At 43.2% G+C, this 21,467-nt stretch overlaps 1 protein-coding gene and 1 long non-coding RNA gene across 3 annotated transcripts in view; one reads left to right on the top strand and one right to left on the bottom strand.

Annotated features, from left to right (window-relative positions):
* LOC127007104 (uncharacterized) overlaps positions 1-21,467 on the bottom strand; it is an 88,188-nt gene that overhangs the window by 38,569 nt on the left and 28,152 nt on the right. For both annotated transcript variants that reach the window (XM_050877715.1, XM_050877714.1), the window contains one exon: positions 9,031-9,220. In XM_050877715.1, the coding sequence (XP_050733672.1) occupies positions 9,031-9,157 (127 nt within the window). In that variant the 5' untranslated portion in view covers positions 9,158-9,220. The remainder of the gene's footprint in view (positions 1-9,030; positions 9,221-21,467) is intronic.
* LOC127007107 (uncharacterized) overlaps positions 4,043-21,467 on the top strand; it is a 65,201-nt gene continuing 47,776 nt past the window's right edge. The window contains exons 1-2 of the long non-coding RNA XR_007760072.1: positions 4,043-4,430; positions 16,761-16,870. This is a non-coding gene — a long non-coding RNA (uncharacterized LOC127007107). The remainder of the gene's footprint in view (positions 4,431-16,760; positions 16,871-21,467) is intronic.

The raw sequence follows: 21,467 nt of genomic DNA, 5'->3' as shown, positions 1-21,467 counted from the left end.
TAATGCAGCTAATGGAATGTTGAGGGTAGTAATGGCTCTAGCTGAAGGTGAGTAAATCGTTATGTTTACCTCCTGATTAGCTACTTGAGCACATTAACGTTCACTTGTTGACATAACGAGGAATCATCGCAGCAAATTCAGTTCTTTGAGCTAACACTGATACTGGGATGTCGGTGCTGGCAGAGGCTCTATAAGTACGGGTGTGTCTCTCGTTATACTCCATCTCTTCATAAAGTATTTAGGCACTTCAATAACCAATCAACAGGTAATATATCCATTTTTTTAGTTAATTCAGCTGCAGCCTGCTGGGACGTTAGGGCTAGCAAAGACTTCATGCAATCACGTCTACCTGGTTCTCTTCCTTTCCTTATAAGCCATTCGGGCACATCAAGAGGCTGCTGAGGGTGATAATCTCCGCCGCAGTAAACTAATCTGATCTCATTTGTTTTGGTCCGCCACGAAAGCAGCGCTGAACTGAGGAGGTGACTGGTCAGATAATTGGTGAGCTCGTGATACAATGTTATTGCCGTGTAACCCAGCATTAAGCCTCAGTTAGCGTTGATGAGCCGAGGCATAAATCCTTGTTATCACCTGAACTTCCTGTGGTCCTGGTCGCCCTCGTGTGTTTTCCAGCGAGCTTCTTTAAGTGGCCAGTCGCCGTGATGCGGTTTCCCGTGATACACCTTCTTTGCTTTACGTGGGAAAGTTTCGGTAGTAAGAATGATAAAGATGACGATGGTGATGATGGAGGACACGGCAACAAAGATAGTAATGATAATGGTAAGGGTAATAATGATAGTGGCAGTGGTGGCAGTGGTGATGATAATTATGATGATGGATGTCGCGTTCGGTGAAGGAACCTTAATGAAAAACGAATGAGACAAATGAGATCATGATATCGAGACGTCGGAACTGCTGTTAATACTGATCCGGAAAGTGTTTAAATATAGATTAACCCTCCTCTCGATGACTGGCAGGAAGATGTGTACATTATAAAGAATACACAATACATATTGATCGTTATGCCATCTTGATTGAACAAAGAGGATTGGAGTGCATTATACGATAAAAGAAATTCAGAGATAGCAAATCATTAATTTAAAAAACAAAAACAAAAAACATACAAACAACGACGATATTAAGTAGTAGCAAAAATAGAAGTAGTAATATTATTAATAGTAATGGTTGTAGAAGTAGTAGTAGTAGTAGTTGTTGTAGAGGTAGTAGTAGTAGAGGTGGTAGTAGTAGTAGCAGTAGTAGTAGTAGTAGTAGTAGTAGTAGTAGTAGTAGTAGTAGATGTATTAATAATAATAATAATAATAATAATAATAATAATAATAATAATAATAATAATAATAATAATAATAATTATAATAATAATAATAATAATAATAATAATAATAATAATAATAATAATAATAATAATAATAATAATAATAATAATAATAATAATAATAATAATAATAAAATAATAATAATAATAATAATAATAATAATAATAATAATAATAATAATAATAATAATAATAATAATAATAATAATAATAATAATAATAATAATAATAATAATAATAATAATAATAATAATAATAATAACAATAATAATAATAACAATGATTCTCACACCCCGCCTAAAATCTCCAGTTCATATATTTTTCAATGCACAAAGGAGCCTGAGATTAAAGGAAAGCTTGACAAAGGAGACGTCGCCTTTCAATGAAGTATTAATAGAATCTCAAAGATGTCATCCGATCCTCCAAGGCGTCATTCAGTGCTTCAGCTCCTCCTCGGTGTCTCGTTCCCTTAACTCGCCTTCCGGGAGATATACGCATCGTCACTTCATTACGACTCGTGACGCTGCCCAAGTGAAGAGGCTGTCCAGTTTATCGAGCATGTTAGTCACCAAATAATTCCTAATAATTCATCTCGGTGGTTTTCTTTGTCTATTTTTTAGCAGCTTCCCACGTGAAGATAAATATATTCACTCTCATTTTATGCCACAAACTTTACAGATTAATAGACAAATGCCATTTCTTTCTTTACAGTTTGTTAAAGAGTCACATCAGAGGAGACATTCAAGAAAACTTTTATGCATTACAAAGCTCATGTAAAAAGTTTATCATATTTGTAGCCTTCTATAACGATGCCTGTATTATACACGATCTTATGTATATTTCTACTTTCTTTTTCTTTTTTGTTTCTTCACTTTCCTCGTTCACGGTTTTATGATCCAGAGAAACGTTTCGCTGCCTTCATAACAGGGTGGGTAGCAACGCTCCTTAGAGTTCCTGCCTACACGCTTACTCTTCTCTGCGATACTAGACATTTCACGACCACAGCCACTTTCCTCCCTAGTGCCAGTCTGTTCTTAGCCTCGCCTGCACATTTACCTCGCCTTCCGATGACTGTAATTTGGATAGTTAAACAAGTCCATTAAGTGCAGCTTTCCATTACTCATCCAGGTCGTAAAATCCATCACTAGCACCACATGACTCCTTGTTATCTAAATTACCTTCTTTCCGGATTTCTTGTGTATGGTATTTTTCTGTAAAACTTTGAACAACGTGCATTAATGAAAAAAACATGATTTTCAACGGATTTAAAAACACTAACTACATCAACGACGACGACGACGATGAATACGAGGACGACGAAAACGGAAACAACAACTGTGTGTGTGTGTGTGTGTGTGTGTGTGTGTGTGTGTGTGTGTGTGATAATTCACCACCACGGCCCGATCACGAGTTGTACTCGCTTTCGCCAGCACGACGTGAGCAAGTTTTTTTTTTTTTTTTACAACAAAGGAGACAGCTCAAGGCCACACGCAAAAAAAGAAAACAATAACAAAAAAAAAAGCCCGCCACTCGCTGCTCCAAAAAAAGAATCAAAAGAGGTGGCCGAAAGAAAGGTCAACTTCGGGAGGAGAGGTGCCCCGACACCCTCCTTTTGAAAGAGCTCAAGTCGTAGGCAGGAGGAAACACAAATGAAGGAAGATTGTTCCAGAGTTTACCAGCGTGAGGGATGAAAGAGTGAAGATGCTGGTTAACTCTTGCATAAGGGGTTTGGACAGTATAGGGATGAGCATGAGTAGAAAGTCGTGTGCAGCGGGGCCGCGGGAGGGGGGGAGGCATGCAGTTAGCAAGTTCCGAAGAGCAGTCAGCGTGGAAATATCGATAGAAGATACAAAGAGAGGCAACATCGCGGCGGAATTTAAGAGGTAGAAGACTATCAGTAGGAGGAGGAGAGCTGATGAGACGAAGAGCCTTAGACTTCACTCTGTCCAGAAGAGCTGTGTGAGTGGAGCCCCCCCACACGTGAGATGCATACTCCATACGAGGGCGGACAAGGCCCCTGTATATGGATAGCAACTGCGCGGGGGAGAAGAACTGGAGGAGACGATACAGAACGCCCAACCTCGAGGAAGCTGATTTAGCGAGAGAGGAGATATGAAGTTTCCAGTTGAGATTTTGAGTTAAGGATAGACCGAGGATGTTTAGTGTTGAAGACGGTGACAGCTGAGTGTTGTCGAAGAATAGGGGATAGGTGTTTGGAAGATTGTGTCGAGTTGATAGGTGGAGAAATTGAGTTTTTGAGGCTCATTATCGTCGATCTCTGGGTACTGCCAGGACCTCACACACCACACACTCCATCCCCTTGCTCAAGGGGGAACAGTAACCACTCCAAGTCAACGGAAAGAATCCGGCCTGAGCTGGGCTCGAACACCCGCCTGTTTGGCGTGAAGCCTTGCAGCGCGGCGCTCTAACCGGTTGAGCTACCGGTGTGTGTTTGTGTGTGTGTGTGTGTGTGTGTGTGTGTGTGTGTGTGTGTGTGTGTGTGTGTGTGTGTGTGTGTGCGCGCGCGCGCGCGTCGGCTTTTCAAGCCAAGAAAAGCATACCAAGAAGCTTGACTTTAATCTCTTACAACGTGAATTACTAGTGTTCAACACAAGCTAATATTATGTGCTTAAGTCCATTCATAACTGGTAAATTTTGAGCAGTAAACAATGTATCTGAAAATAATAATGATCCACCATTAGTTTACATTTTCTTTCATCAGTTTGAAATATATTCTGCTAGGTTTCTCTTTTCAAATAGTATTTTCAGTTTCACTTATTTAGTATTCACCGCGGCCACTCGAACGCTTGCTTAAGTAAGCAGTGAAAGTGTATACTTCCGGTGTCTGCCGCTGGAGGCCTGTTAGGTAACGTTTCCAAGAAAGATCACAAAAGCGTGTGATTTTGTCTGCAAATTTTCAGTACACATTTCTCACAGAACGAACACTCGCAGCCTCCCTCCGCTACTTCAGTCGGCCGCGCCATGGGCTGGGAAGGGTCCAGTTTAGCGGTACAGCCCCCAGGCTCACCCAGCCGCTAAGGAATCATCCTGCGGCCGTAGTATCCCACACTACCTGCTAGACACCAGCCTAGCAACGGTAAGTATGGTGAAATTCTGTATTGGGAGACCCAGACTCATATCACCATTCTGTTCCTTCTCACTAACCGTTGTCAAACACTGGTCCTTCTGCTATTAATATCACTTACACCCACTCTCGACCAGCTGGAGAGTTCGTGTACCTCCTTCGCCGTTCTCACGCCTCGCCGCTGCGGGCGTTGTGCTTCTAGCTACACATCAAGTAGTGACAGACAAACAGAAATCATAATGGTGCTGTCGGAAGAAATTACGTCACTAAATCTCTGCACATTACGCTCTATACTGTTCATTTCTTTTATTAGGTTTTTGCTTTCACAAAATTTATCTTTTCCTTTTTTTCCTGTTTATATATCTAAAGTTTAAATGATAGCAAAATTAAAAAACAGAAAAGCGTAATTGTAAAAAGTCAAACGAGACAAACATTCAATACTGTCTGTTACTTTTTGGCAAAACGTCCAGCTTTTATTATTTATACGACGTGAATGCTTCCTAAAATTCGGTAAGGATAACAATATAGTCCAGCAGTCGTACATACGCTTTCTTGACAATGACAAAATGACTAAAAAAACAGACAGATTATAGTACGAGAACTACAACAAACTGAGGAGGCAACAGTAGCTGCATATTAAGAACTGAACGTAACCAAATGAAGTGATGACAAGCTACTTCGAACTGCTATAAGATGTTATTTCTTTCTCCCTCGTGATCGCTCGGTGCATGTGTCTACAGACGGGAAGGCTGACTCAGCGGTGCACGCGCAGGGCTCCTTGGCTCTGTGTTGAGGGGGCGCGAGGTCAGATGCGAGAGCCTGTGTTGGCACGTCCCGGGGCAGACAGGGAAGCGAGGCACGCACGGCACTAATTATTCGGCTTAAACCTGACTCTCCCTCTGTGCTTCTGATTGGGGGGGGGGGGGGGAGCAGTCAGTGAGTGACTATTTCTGGGAGGCAATACTGATTAACTATTTATGTTTTATTTTCGTATGTCTTAATCTCTCAAAATAACACTGATGAAAAATATACTGACAGCCTGAGCGTTATTAAAATGAGTAAACAAAATTTCAGTTTTTAGACATTGTTATATAGATTCACACATGGAAAATGAGAAACAACAATTAGTCTTAGTATTTGAAGAAAAGAGTAAACAATATTGACGGTCCTCACACAATTACGTGGCCAGAGAAACTCGAAGATTTCAATTATACAAAAGAAAGAAAGAAAAGCAGCACTAAACGGATTATTTCGCGTTGCAGGCCACGTCGTGGTGTGGCCTCGATGGTGATGATTTGTCGAGGAGTTGATTAGTACTTAGTGGGGTCATTAACTCCGTGGTGACGACACAAAATGCGTCGAGGCCACCAGACAGCACGCACTGTACTTCCAGCCTGGGCCAGCGGCAGGCACGTGAGGCGGAGGCTTCCTAGCGTGTCCGGGGTAGATATTGACATATTTGACTCCACGCAGAGAAATCTTGCAATAACGGACGTAAAGAAGGGAAAAAATACAACAACAAGAAATACTGTTGAGTGAAGGAGCTTAAATTCCTCTTGCCAAACTTTTTCGCAAGAAAGTTTCGGATATATTTTAAAACAGGTTTTTATCACAAACATTATTCTGACGTTTTTTCATAACCAACATGGTATTTGATTAATCTTAATTGAATTTGTATTTTTTACTGGACCCGAGTCTTTCCACTTATTTTTGATTCGCTGCTAACAACTCCAAGAAAATGAGTCACCCACATCACCCTCAACTCGGCTTCCATGCCCATACTCCCAATACAAGAGAAGATAATATAGACGTTCACTTACATGACCACCTGTGTATAGGTCACAAGAGTTTATTTCAAGAGTATATATATATATATATATATATATATATATATATATATATATATATATATATATATATATATATATATATATATATATATATATATATATATATATATATATATATATATATATATATCATGGAAGACTTAGTTCATTCACTGTGACAACACGTGGAGGTTACAACTACAGCAACCGTAACGATGCAGTGACCCTGTGCTTCAAGAAAAAGACTGCAGAAAACACCACCGAGTCCTAAGTGCTCAAAATAGAAAAAAAAAGATAGAGGAAAATGGAAAACTGCAGCTAAATATTTCCAACACGTTCTACATTTTATGTAATAAAAATTGCAACTATTATCAAATTAAACAAGATACATATTTATTGCTGATGATTTGGAAACTTATACACTCATAACTATAGTCATTTTGTCATTGTATGTACATGGCGAATTCACTAAACTGAGAATTATGCCTACACAATTACATCACAGCATGGCACTCTATACTTAGTTCCGCTAGCATCGTCCTAGCGGCTTGAAGATGACTTCCTGGTGTTTAGCGAGGCATCGGCCGCGTGAGAGCATACCGAGAGGACCCACCGAGGCCTGAAGCGAGGATACGAGAGGCGCTGGGAGAGTCCTCGCCAGGGATAATAAACTTGTCTTTTAAATGATCTTTTTCTCTGTTAATGAAAACTAAACGTAGCTGAGCGGCTTTTCCATGGGAGTGAAAGGTGTGCGTTTTGGTAGATAATCTTGGTGAATGCTCCCACCAGCAATGTAGCAACGCTATGCACTGCTCCCTGAAGGCACCTCACGGCCAAGCGGTCTCTCTAAGGGTGAGGTTAAAATTATGAATTTGAGCACCAGAATTTGTTGGTATACTTTGCCCACGTTGAATCTCCCACGGTCCAGTGATACATAGCTAACTACCAGTCCTCAGCCACATCAAGGTAATGGTGCGGCGGCGAGTCTGCTGCGTGGCCATGTCCCTGCGATGTGGATCGGGGCGTAAACACAGCCACAGCCTTGCAGGGTCGTGGGGAGGTCAGTGACGCTACCCGGCTTTCCCCTCCCGCCAGTCACCCGTCAACATCGCCGCGGCTAGTCTTTGGTAGGAGCACGCACTTCCGCGATCGGGTTGTTGGCGCTAAGTGGTGGCCGTGCCCACTCACCTCTAGTGCTTCCTTGTGTCTTGTGAGGTTATGGCATGGTTGTCTGCCTCATGATTGTGCGCAGTTATAAGTGATGATACGACAACATTATTAATAAAAAGAAGAACAAAAACGTTGCGAACAAATGCGTTGCAAAAATAACAAAAACAACAACTACAGCAAGGATATACAGGACCAGAAGGATATAAGGCCACCATAAGAGGCCTGTCAACATACACAAAGCATCTCCAGAAAAAAAAGTCATGCCCCATCTGTCATCTCCTTTAATAAATTCGCTTAACCTTCGTTGAAACCTTTCCATCGTATTTGCCCTCACATCACGGCGACTTATTTATTTTTGGGGGTTGTTTCATTCATCCGTTACCGTATTTGTGAACAAGTTATTTACCTATCTCTCTCCTTAACCTATTTTTTTCTAGCTTGTGTTCATTACAGTAGCACAAGCCAAATGGATGATAAATAGCAACTCAACTAAAAAAAAAAAAAATGCCAGGTGAGCTTGGCTACACCAAACCCGAGTGGTGGCATTGCTACATACCTACTGGATAATAACTATTCAGACAGTTGGAAAAAAATATTGTAGCTAGGTCAGCGCTACAACGATTATATGTCACAAATACCACCGTCCATAACAATGTTGCATCACACACCTACATACATTGTGTTTTGAGAGCTGTTTATCATATACAAATGTTACCTTTATAGCAGACTAAATTTGAATGATACAGTTGGAGTACTACTGTTAATGAAAAAAAAAAAAAACTATATACACGGGACGCACAGTAAGAAAAAACAACACACATGCACACTCGCGAATCAAGAGCTCAGTCTAAAATAATCAAGTTGTGTCTACTCCTTTAAGTGTTCCAATTGCTCAAACAAGTCCATGTGCGATACTCCTTAACCCAACAGCCATGTGACAAAAACTAATCTGACCCAAGTACTCATTCAAGCAAAGTGGTCGTGCTAGTTTTTTACGGGTTATGTCGTTCCATTTCCACCAGCCAATACCGCAGACAGACCTCGCCAATAAATAGCAGCCATTAGTATTTTTTTTCCATTCCGTTCACTGATTCCACTCAGTCTTATACACCATGATTATTTTTATTTCTTTATCAGTTTTCATTTGCCAATCTTTTCCACTGCCATGCGTCTTTGTCTCATTATTACATAGAGTTGTATTGTTGTGCTGTATAGTAAGGTGTTGCACTCTACTAAATCATACCTTCACCAGCGCCTTTTTCCCTTACCATCCATCTAGTCCATTCAATGTCATACTCCATGTTTCCTTTCCCTGTCTGTCTTTCCTCACTCGTCCTTTTTATCCTGTCATATTGCTTCCTCTAAAGAATACATACATATATTCCCATGTATTTGGAATATTTCTTTCATATATTATACCTTCAAGGCTCTTACACTTCCAACAATCTCCTTCAGTCAGTATTCATACTCCATAATTTCCTTTCCTTGTTCGTCCTACCTAACCCACTCATGCTCCTCTGTCATTTTCCTTTATCTAAAGAATACATAACTTACTCCACCTAATAAGAAATGTTGTTTTATGATCATCATACAAAGCTAAATAATTCACTTACCTTCGCTGGGGTCAGGGGGGACAAAGGCGTCCTCCAAGATGATAGTGTCTCCGTCAAGCAGGTGGGCGGGGGCTTCAAGATCGACTTCGGCGTGGGAGTCGGCCAGAGCCAGGGAGAAGGTGTCCATGCCGTGCTCCAGGGCTGTGGTCCGTAGGGCCTGACCCACCGTGTGTGTCCCATCGCCCACAACCTGTAGGAGGAAGCGTGGTCAGTGGAGGTATTGGTGACGTGGACCTCGTGACGCTACTTGCACAGTTCTTTTATTACCTGGTACACAAAATAGACCTTGTACCTGTGTGGTGTTTTTTTTTTATGTGAGTGAATGTGTGTTTGTGTCCGGCTGTTTGTCTATCTCTAAGCACGTAGTTTGCTGAGTAAGACGAGTTTTGTAAATTTTAAGTGAATATGATTTGTACTTTCAGATTAGCTTCTAGAGTTGTTGCACCATCACGATACTAAGGCAGGTCAGGGCAGCCCTCCTTACTCCTCCTTACCTACCTCCCTACCCCCTTGTGCCCTCCGTGACTGTGGAATTCCAGGGTCAAGGGCGAGGGAACCGTGTAATCTGCGGTAGACACACAAATGGATCATCGTAACCCACTGAGGCATGTGATCACAGCAGCAAGGAAATATATCAACGTCCTCCATTGCTGACAACGGCTAACTAAATAGTAACATTGGAGTAGCAAAGGTCACAATTTTCTTCACTAATTATAAGTACTCCGTAAATAATATTAAGTCAAATACGTTTACCATCCTTGATAACATTCCACAAACAATTTTATATTTTTTATACGTTCAGCCCAAATTGAATTTATGATGTACTAGAAAACTCAAGGCCAGATCCATTATTCAACTAGTGTCCCAAAGTGGATAACTGTACCCAGCTGATACTACACTTTGAAGCCTACATATCGGTTTCCCAATGTATATTTAATGTGATGAATGGCGTCAGCCACAACCATGGCCAACCTTCAGAGGAATGTGTTAATATGATGCGTCCAAGGCTTTGGGCAGCCACTCCACGCTCCCTCACAGCCCCCTGGCAAGGCTCAAGTGTGTGGCTGACGAAACCCCGAACGCAACACCGACCAATTAGGGGCGAGCGGCCAAGGTCCTCGGTCTCACTGGCATCCACGGTAACGAGACCATCAGAGCCACCAGCACCACGTGACCACAGCTTGCCGTGACGTGGGTGTGCGGTGTGTTACGGAGCGGAATGTTATGCAGTCCTGACAGTACCAAGAGAATAATTGCCATGAAGGTGAGTCAGGAGCAACACCATCCCTTTAAAAGCTCCTGTTCTTGTGCTCCCGAAGACACGAAAAACTGGCCGTGCAGGTGCATTGAAGGAAACTGGCGTCCAAGTTCATCAACCCTGCAGTAGGGTCGGCAGGTGTGCAGGTGGCAATTTTATGCTCTGTATCTCGATTATTTGTGAATTTATGAATATCTAGAGCAAGAGAATCGTGTATGAAAAAAGTGTGCCTCGCCCCTCACCGATCCAGTCACTCCCACTCGCTCCCCCCCACACACTTCATCTTCGGGGGTCTAATTTGATAAACCTGCCCCACACGTCCTCCCGCGCCCCCGAGGTGAGGGTCGATGGTCTCGTGACGTGCTGAGTGTTCGCCTCTACACTGTCATCAAACACTCCTGAGCTAGTGCGGCACACGCTCCGACAGCACTATATGTGTTGCAACGCCGTTATGCCAATTTGTTGGGAGGGGATGAGGTGGTGGTGGTGGTGGTGGTGGTAGCTGTTGTGACTTTTAAGTCATCTAAATACCTGCTTTGTGGAAGTCGCCACCGGCACCCGCGAATAATTGAGGGGAAGCATTAGGTAAAAACGACCGCATGCAGATAATGGACTAATGTGACCTGTAATTAACAACACACACACACACACACACACACACACACACACACACACACACACACACACACAGGCGGTGGCCGAGTGGTTAGCGTGCGGGAGTGGTGAGCCCGAGGACCTATAACGTGGACCAGGTTCGAGTCCCCACCGAAACATGCTGATTTTTCAAAACATCGCCGAGTGGCGGAAGAGTACCCACATGTTGTCCCGATCTTCAGTCAACCTTAACTTCAGCGACTTCGGTCAAGAGAAGCACCGGGGGGCAGAATGGGCCAAGCAAGAGACACACATCACGGCAGCCACTATAAATAAAATTAGCCTGCGCCATTAACATGCTGGAGCCGTCCATAAGGCCCCTCAAAAAAGTCTACCTGCGCTACAGGCAGCGCGCACACACACACACACACACACACACACACACACACACACACACACACACACATATATATATATATATATATATAGATATATATATATATATATATATATATATATATATATATATATATATATATATATATATATATATACACATGAAATTCTAAACTTCTGATACACTCAGAGGCTTACTCTGCCTTGCACCATACTGACGCTTTCCCCTTCGGCTACACCTACTTATAATTATTACTCATTCGTCGCCCAAACCTTTAGTCCATCACAACCGGCATCACACTCTCCACCATTACCAAATCAATGTCGTCCTTGTTTTTTTTTTCCTTGTCTCCTCTTCCTCAAGCTCCTCATACTCCTGAATTCCCTTCATATCTTCTCTTTTGTTGTATGATCAGTGCTCGCCACCATAACTCAGAGAATACTTTCTTAATCAAATGAAAGATGATCGTTTTGGTATCAAACAGCTGTCTTCCACAATAGAAATATCGATAGGCTTAATTGGAATACCTTCTGCAAGTTCAACTTAAAAAAGAAATACATTAGCTCATTGTTCTTCATATTCTTCTTACGAGAGAGAAATTTTCCTATTTGATTCCTTCCTTTTCATTACAAGCACGTCCTCCATAGCCTGACTCTCAATACCCCCTCCCCACTGCTCTAAGGTGAAGCCGCAATGCCTTGCCCCTGATAACTTAGTGTCCCGGGCGATCTTCGAGTTATTTGATGATCGTTCGGCTTGAGGCGAAGCCATTAAAGGCCTAATCAAGGCTCATCAGCGAGACTTGAGGTTACAGGTTACCTATTGGCTCACCAAGAGGTTTCGCCAGCGGGCAGGAGGGTCGACCTTGTGTGGGGGAGAGAGCTGCGCGGTCGCCTCCAAACTCTCCATAACACGTGCTGCATGGGGCCCTTACCTCACCCTGCACTGTCTTCTATGAGCTAATTCGAGAAATGAAAATTATCGAACAGGAAAGGCTTTACATGAATATTGCACCGATGAAGATGCTCGAATAAGCAGAGATTCTTACACAGGCAAGCAGTATTTATTGTTTTATAATTATATATCAATACGTTACCAAAGCAAAGAGCACACACACACACACACACACACACACACACACACACACACACACACACACACACACACACACACACACACACACACACACACACACACACACACACACACACACACACATACAAAGACAGACAAACGAAACGTACAATCCTTGACAGGTGAACAATGTGATCATAAAACGAGGAAGACACGCATATGCTTAGCCTCCAACAGGCAAGCGAGCAAAGTGCAACATGCCGCCGAGCAGACAGGTCACGGCCTCGGTTAGCAAGGGCACGTTGCTGCTCATGGCTCACGCACACCTCTGAAGGAAGCAGAGACAAATGGATCTGAGGGAACGATGGTCTTCCCTGACGGCTTTACAGTGCCTGACGTGGTGCAACAATTCACTCTGAGTTCTGTGAGAAATGTTCTTGGATTTATAACTGGAAATGGGAACACAGCAACATGCAATTTAAAATATTGTGTGCGTTGCAGTTTTTTTTTTCTAAATGCGCCTCACCTGAGAAGGAGTATGTGTTGAGATACCAAGAAAATAGGAGAAAAAAATATATTATTCACACCTACATGAACCTGTGCGCGCGCGCGCACACGAGAGAGAGAGAGAGAGAGAGAGAGAGAGAGAGAGAGAGAGAGAGAGAGAGAGAGAGAGAGAGAGAGAGAGAGAGAGAGAGAGAGAGAGAGAGAGAGAGAGAGAGAGAGAGAGAGAGAGAGAGAGAGAGAGAGAGAGAGAGAGAGAGAGAGAGAGAGAGAGAGAGAGAGAGAGAGAGAGAGAGAGAGAGAGAGAGAGAGAGAGAGAGAGAGAGAGAGAGAGAGAGAGAGAGAGAGAGAGAGAGAGAGACGAATGTAAGCGTCAATACAACTCTTTAACTGTGCATTACGTACTGCTAGGCAAACGTTGTAGGTTTACGCCAAACATACAACCATACGCAAACAAGAAAGCATGGGCACCTACATCTACACACACAGAAGAAAACGTGCACAAAGAGGAGGTGTCTTAAATGTCTATTACAGTATATCTCTGGCCTTACATACATATTATCTAATTTAAAGACAAAACCGTTTAATCTTTTAGGGTAAAAAGACAACAAAGTAACGTTGATGGCCGGGTGCACTATGCCAGTGGGTCACATCGTTTATCCAGTTAGGACGCTTAATACTTTGCTTGCATCCACGGCCACCTCTAATTGGCTGCGGTGAGGCTTGAACAAAAGTTAACAATGTAGTCCTTCATGACGTGAGCGCCGGTTCTCTGGCAGCTATGTCTTGCCTAGGACGTAAACCGATCTGTTGAGGTATATAAATGAATACATCAGCTGGTTCTAGTAACTAATCCATTAACCGGCAGCCAGCAGGATACAGAAGTCGGCTGAAAACACGAGAAAAAGATACCACGACTTAAATCTACGCTGAAGCCAGCTCTCTATTGCATATTCGTTTCCTGGTCCATTGCCTTGACGTTATCGTGAGCATCTAAACAGATGCATGATTTCCACGCAATGTAAAGAGGCGCAAACACACGAGCAGTTGCATATTGGCCACATAATTTTTTTTTTTAATTCGCAGAGAAAAAATAATGCGAATAAACAAACTAACAGAGAAGCCACATTTTTTTTTTTTTTTGTATGCGTGAGAAAAAGCTGAAGAATAAAAAAGCTAAATTAACCATCAACATTTCTCCCCTAAAAATGCATTGCCACTTGCTGCACTAGAAGGTATATTATTTAAGAAATATGCCAGGCATGTTAATTTTGAGTTTCCAGTTCATGGGAATATCCACAGGTTTACGAGACAACCTCTCGAATTACACAACAGCTCCCACGCTATTTACCATGTTACTCCTGAAGTGACTACAATCCCATTAGTTACGCGGAACCTCGTGACTTCGCTAAAACTGAACTGGGAACTAACACATAAAGGATTTCAGCCACCACGCAGGAAGTAACTATTCCAATAATTGTCGGGGAAAAATAATGTACTTGAAAAAGTTTGGAGTTTCGTTTAGTCGGCGCAACATCTGTGGTCATATGCCGGAGAGAGACAGAAGGGGAAGAAATTATAGGAGAAGGGAACAGATCCCAGGAGACGGGACACAACCCCCGATTAATACCTGGTACCCATTCACTGTTAGGTGGACAGGGGCGTAGGGTATCGGAAAAGCCGCCTAAATTTTTCCACTCCGCCCGGGAACCGAACCCGGGCTCTCTCGGTTGTGAGCAGAGTGTGCTAACCACTGCACCACGAAGACCCCTGTGTACTTGAAAAAAAAAAAAAAACTGTTCAGCGGAGGAAACATGAAAGTGTAAGCAGAAGAAAATGGAAAAGGAAGTTACGTGAGAAAGCGAGAATTGATGAGTGTTATCTACGCTGTGCTCTGTAAAATGAGAGAGAGAGAGAGAGAGAGAGAGAGAGAGAGAGAGAGAGAGAGAGAGAGAGAGAGAGAGAGAGAGAGAGAGAGAGAGAGAGAGAGAGAGAGAGAGAGAGAGAGAGAGAGAGAGAGAGAGAGAGAGAGAGAGAGAGAGAGAGAGAGAGAGAGAGAGAGAGAGAGAGAGAGAGAGAGAGAGAGAGAGAGAGAGAGAGAGAGAGAGAGAGAGAGAGAGAGAGAGAGAGAGAGAGAGAGAGGGAGGGGGGGGGGGGAGGGCGTTGGCGGAGGGCCGGATGTCACCCTCCTTCCCTTCCCTTCTCTCTTCCTCCCCGAGCGGGTGTCGCGTGGGAGGTGTCGCCTACGAAGTGGAGAAAGTGTAATTTGTATACTTTCCACTGAGCGCGGCGGCGGGAGGAAAGGAAGGGAGTAAACGAAGGAAGGAAGGAAGAGAGGAAAGGATTGAAAAGAGAACAGTTCAAGGTGCCGCATGTTGGACTTTTGACTCGAACGGTTCTTCTTGAGACTTTACTCGAACACACACACACACACACACACACACACACACACACACACACATATATACGCAGATCGTCCTCTTACGCATGTTCATTCTTTTTTTGTAATTAGCATATGACAGTGATAACCATCTTACCGGCGGCACAGTTATATTAAAAACTTAAGATGGCGTGCGATTCATCACCGCCGCTTTTAGCTCACTCAGCAATTTTAATGAATGTCTCCATCGCCTTAATCTTTACGGTGCACGATTTTAGTATTAATAATGTGGCACTTCTGCTACTTAAGATTTGAGGTTGTTGTCATTGGTGTAGGTACAATAAGGACTCGGAAGATAGCGGTGACGACGACGACGGTGAAGAAAACGACGACGATAACAAAAACGAAGTTGATAAGAGAACTAAAGCAGGAAGAAAATAAAAAAGAAGAAGACGACAGAGGAGGAAAAGGAAGAAGAGGAAGAAAAATAAAAAGGAGACGAAAAAGAGGAGGGAAAATGAACAGAAACAGAACATGAACAAGAACAACAACAACAACAACAACAACCCGGAGATGCCCGTCCAGGAGAAAGTGAGGTGACTGGAGATGGCGGGAGGAAGTGCAGAAGAAGGGAGATGAACAAGAGGCGGCTCAGGAGAATACAAGAGTGGAAGGTTAGGGGGGTGGGGGGTGGTCGAGGGTGATGACCAAGGGGGTGAAAGCCGAGGGGAGTGGGGCGAGGGGGAAGGTCGAGGAGGGAGGGAGGTAGGACAGGAATGACGACAGAACAACAGCAAAGAATGAATTATTAATTGTCGCCACCAAATGTTAATCTTTATTGCCATCTCTGCATATCAGTGACGATAGTGTGTGTGTGTGTGTGTGTGTGTGTGTGTGTGTGTGTGTGTGTGTGTGTGTGTGTGTTTTATGGAAGAATGTATGAATAAATGAATGTGTATGTATGTATGTATGTATTTATGTATGAATGAATGTGGAGAGAGAGAGAGAGAGAGAGAGAGAGAGAGAGAGAGAGAGAGAGAGAGAGAGAGAGAGAGAGAGAGAGAGAGAGAGTATGAAGGCAAACATAAAAACTTCAGAATCAGATGTTAGACGAGCAAGGAGGCACCGTCACGAGTGTTAATGAGGCGTGGCAGCAGGCAACCCACCCCACAACACAGGGAGCCGACGCTTGATAAAATAGAAACAAACAAAGAAATAATAAATGTGTGTGTGTGTGTGTGTGTGTGTGTGTGTGTGTGTGTGTGTGTGTGTGTGTGTGTGTGTGTGTGTTGGGGGAGGGTTGGTGAGTGCAATATAAGCTTCTAATCAAACGGCAAGAAAAAAAAAGTTACCATCACAAATCGAGCAAGAATTTGGTACTCTTTCTATATCTATTTATCAATCTATCTCTACATATCCCTATCTATTTCTACATATACGTAGTCTCCATATCAATAATGTTTACCTCGATAGGGGAGGTATGGCGTGGGTAGTGATATCAATCTACTCGGTTCTCTTTCCAGTACTATTCGACGTGCAGGTCACCGAGAGGATGACATCGTAGGTGGAGCGGGGAGCGAGCGAGTACTGGCTGTTTCATCAGTTCTCCAGACACGAGACGCTGAGTGTCAAGGTACGAGTTCAAACTATATGTATACTCTTGAAATTCAAACCGTAAAAGGATTTGTACTCCGAGAAGTGATTGCACGTGGAGATGATCATGCATTCATGACTACCAACGCTGAACTCGTGTGGAGGTGACGCAAGCACATTCAGTGGTGTGACTTGCATTCGCTCCCAGACGGACTGCGGGCGCAAGTGAAGTGCCCTGAAGTCTGTTATTGCCTCATGCTCCTCTTTGCCCTATAGCTGGCTTGTCAATGGATGTCGCAAACCTTCCAGTCTCTTACCATAACCATGAGAAAAAAATCGAAGTCAGAGGGTTTTTGTGTTTGGTTTACACGCCACGTTGAGAGAAATGCCGCCCTGCATTGCCAAAGCATTGAGTGGATCAGCTTTTCTCTTTCTTCATATCCTTGTTTTGGTGTCCTTTGCCCTTAAACGCTGGCTGACTTTTCCTTTACGATCACATCTTACTTTATTTTACTCTCTCTCTCTCTCTCTCTCTCTCTCTCTCTCTCTCTCTCTCTCTCTCTCTCTCTCTCTCTCTCTCTCTCTCTCTCTCTCTCTCGTTCAGAATTCATTCCCCTCCAATGACTAACTAATCCTTGTTTTCAAATATATTGGTAACCGCAGGTCACTTTGGCTCACACACACACACACACACACACACACACACACACACACAAACACACACACACACACACACACACACACACACACACACACACACACACACACACACACACACACACACACACACACACACACACACACACACACACACTGTACTCGGTCACAGTGAAAGCAAAGTGCCGTCAAAGTATCGGCAACCTGCCACTTCCCTCCGACGACCACACAAAACTTTCCCTGCCAACCATTGCCCCCAGGAATGGCGGCGAACCTCTCCTGACCCTCCTCTTTCCCTTCTTCCCTCCCTCCCTAACCTTCCCTACTACCAAACACATCTACGTTACTTTCCTCCCCTAATCCTTTCCCCTTCATGCACTTTCACTCAATGCTCTCCCATCCCCCCGCACACTCCCCAGCAAACCTCCAATGCATTAGTAGGTTCTAGACATATTTTCCACTGTGTCTTTTTGTGTCATCTCTCTCTCCCCACATTTTGTTTGGTGTAATCCAGTTGATGATTGTCAACCGGGCCTGCGAATGGTAGTTTTTTTCTTTCGTGTCAAGCAGTGTGAGACGCTTCCTTTCCCTCGCTTACTCGGTTTATTTCCTGCACATCTGGCTTGATTCACAAAATTTCTTGCAAAAAAAGTAATAATTAGGTTCGTGAACTTGCAAAATACGCAGGAAGTATTTTTTTTTCTTAATTTTCTGCTTTTCAGTGATTATTTTTTTCATGTGGCTGAAAAGGAACCTCTGGACCTGAATTTGATTATTTGTTTTGATATCTTTTCCCCCGTATTCTTCGGATCAACAGATGGGGGCAGCATGTCGTGGATATTCTTTTAATACATTAATTTTGTCACGATTTCGTTTGTCTCCACCAGAGAAACCAACTCGCTCTGTCCATGAGATATGCAGTGTAAGGAGAGTTAATTTGGTCGAAAGTGAAACCCCTCAAGTATTTCTTTCCTTCGAGGTCACGTACTCCTTTTCATTCCTTTCCTCGCCACTTCGTTCTAGTCTAGTCTGGAGGGAACGTTATTGAGGAAACATTCTTCGTTTGAGTCTAGTGACATTGTTTTTAAATCCTCGGTATATAACAATTGAAATAATGAGAAGATGGTTAATTTTGAGGTTTTTCACGTCCCTCAAGTATGTGATACGTTACAATTCCTTCATTTTTTTTTACAGTAAAGGAAGCAGTTCAAGGGCAAAAAAAAAAAGAAAAAAAAGGAAACAATAATGAAAAAAAGCCCGCTAATGGAGTAGTGACTTATGAAATTTTTGTCTCTCTCTCTCTCTCTCTCTCTCTCTCTCTCTCTCTCTCTCTCTCTCTCTCTCTCTCTCTCTCTCTCTCTCTCTCTCTCTCTCTCTCTCTCTCTCTCTCTCTGTCCGCTCCGTGACGCAGCCCACCACAGCTTCGGCCACCTGGTGTTCTGTGGTTAAGACTCCCTAACATCTTCCCACACCCATATGCAGCCCACGCACCGCCCCCCTCACCCCCTCACAGGCACAACCACACCCCCTTCACCCCACACCCATGCACGATCCTCCCACGTACACCTGCACTCTACCCCCAACCCCCCTACCCACAACACAACACCGCCCCCACACCCTATTGCACGCACACATCTGCAGACGACACACACACACACACACACACACACACACACACACACACATACACACACCCTTGAGGGCCTAGACAATGCCTTCTTCTATTTTTTGCAGGTATCACGCCCAACATCACAACCCCGTCCCCCTTAAGGCTTACACGCACTGCTAACTCCACCACCTTTTATATAAACACACACACACACACACACACACACACACACACACACACACACACACACACACACACACACACACATACAACTTCATACATGAATATTCTAACTACATAATTTTTTTTTTTTTTTTACTTTCGCCACTTCCGTTTTTGGTTGGCATTACTTCTGATTTACTTTAGGTCCCCCTCCCATCGCCACCACTGCCGCCATCCATTATCACCACCACTCCCCTTATCACCACCATCGCAGCCACCGCAGCCACCTCATCAGAGGGACGCTACATAATTACAGGAAGCTACACAGAAGGAATTTAATTGGAATACCTGGGGTCCTTCCGACTTGTCCAAGAGTATTTTCTTCCTATTTAGTGCGCGCTCTTCGCTTCCATCCCACTCCTCCTTATACGCTGTCTTCTCCCCACCTCCCTCCCCGCCTATCCTGAGGGACCTCGCTGCGTTATGCGTCTTCCGGGGTGCTGGTTGTGTGGTGAGTGGGTGAGGCGGCCCCATGACAGAGAGGAATGTTCCGGCCGCAGCGGTGCGCCCCCTCCCAGCAGCGACTGTGCCCACGACGGGAATTTTCCCAGTATTGCTCTGTGAGTCTCACACGACGACTCTTGTTCATGTGTCACGCGACGTCTCCTTTGGGTGCAAGGCGGCAATAATTAAAAAGACATAACACAATTATTCAGATTTTTCTCCCAAATCTAGATAATAATGTATGAAAATCCCAGCTTTAGATAAAAAATATATATAAATATAAATATATATATATATATATATATATATATATATATATATATATATATATATATATATATATATATATATATATATATATATATATATATATATATATATATATATATATATATATATATATATATATATATATATATATATATATATATATATATATATATATATATATATATATATATATATATGTAGAACAAACAAAAAATGTCAGGAATAACCCTTAATAAATGTTACTGGCAGAGTTTCAGAAACTACAACTCTATAAAACACATACCTAAAGCAGGACCCAAGACGGCTGCTAAACCGTCATTCACTTGTGTTTGATTATAATTGGTTAGCTCCTTTGTTGAAAAGAATATCAAATAGTAATTATATTTTAATTAAATTAATTCCGCACTGATGCCGGAATTAAACCGCATTCCTGTAAAAATACTAACAGTAGATGATGCCTAGGGTATTTTACCTTAAAGCTATAAAACACAAACATGCTACAGTATTGCATTTTACAGTTTTATATGCTGCATCGACAGAGATAAACAGAGTGAATACATAGCGTTGATAACCCGCCTGTGGTGTACTATATGAAGCCCTGTGCCATGAGATGACATCCTCCCACCTTCCTGACGCCTCACTAAGCGAAACAATTGACGAAAGAAGGTTGGGAGGTGGCGTTGGGCGTCCTGTCAGCACAGGGCGAAGGCGGCATCCGTTATCACTACTCCACAAAACACCGCAAGAGATTACCTGCCGTTATGCCACTTTATAAGGTGATAATTAACCCCTCCCGTCCCGCGGCGTCCCGTGAGGGATGATTCGTACCTTCCCGCAAATGAACACTTTCTTTGCACACTAACTCTTGAAAAAACGCTGGCGCGACCCCTCTGATGCTCTCTCTCTCTCTCTCTCTCTCTCTAACACCTCAACTTCCTGTCGAACACATCATATCTAATTTATCTAGGATCCCACACAAGAATTTCTCACAAGAATCACACACACAAAAAAGAGCAAGAAGAAGACGATATTTTCTTTCCCACGCAAAAAGAAAACTGATTCCGGGTGAAGACGAAAAGAAAATAGAAGACGATTTCTTGATTTCAGGACACCACACTTCTCTCTCTCTCTCTCTCTCTCTCTCTCTCTCTCTCTCTCTCTCTCTCTCTCTCTCTCTCTCTCTCTCTCTCTCTCTCTCTCTCTCTCTCTCTCTCTCTCTCTCTCTCTCTCTCTCTCCAGTCCGTAACTAATGCTTCTGGATCTACAAGCCTAAACATCTCCCTTCCTTCCCCCCCCAATCCTATCACGTGTGTGTGTGTGTGTGTGTGTGTGTGTGTGTGTGTACGCACGACCAGTCAAACCCGGTGAAAGACAGGTTAGAAATAAGCAACCTGATTCTTTTCCGTAAGTGTCTGAGGACGCGGCTGGCTTTTTG

The sequence above is a fragment of the Eriocheir sinensis genome, chromosome 34 (assembly GCF_024679095.1).
Source record: "Eriocheir sinensis breed Jianghai 21 chromosome 34, ASM2467909v1, whole genome shotgun sequence".
Taxonomy (NCBI): domain Eukaryota; kingdom Metazoa; phylum Arthropoda; class Malacostraca; order Decapoda; family Varunidae; genus Eriocheir; species Eriocheir sinensis.
The sequence above is the reverse complement of the archived record's forward strand: the minus strand, read 5'-3'. Positions and strand labels throughout refer to the sequence as shown.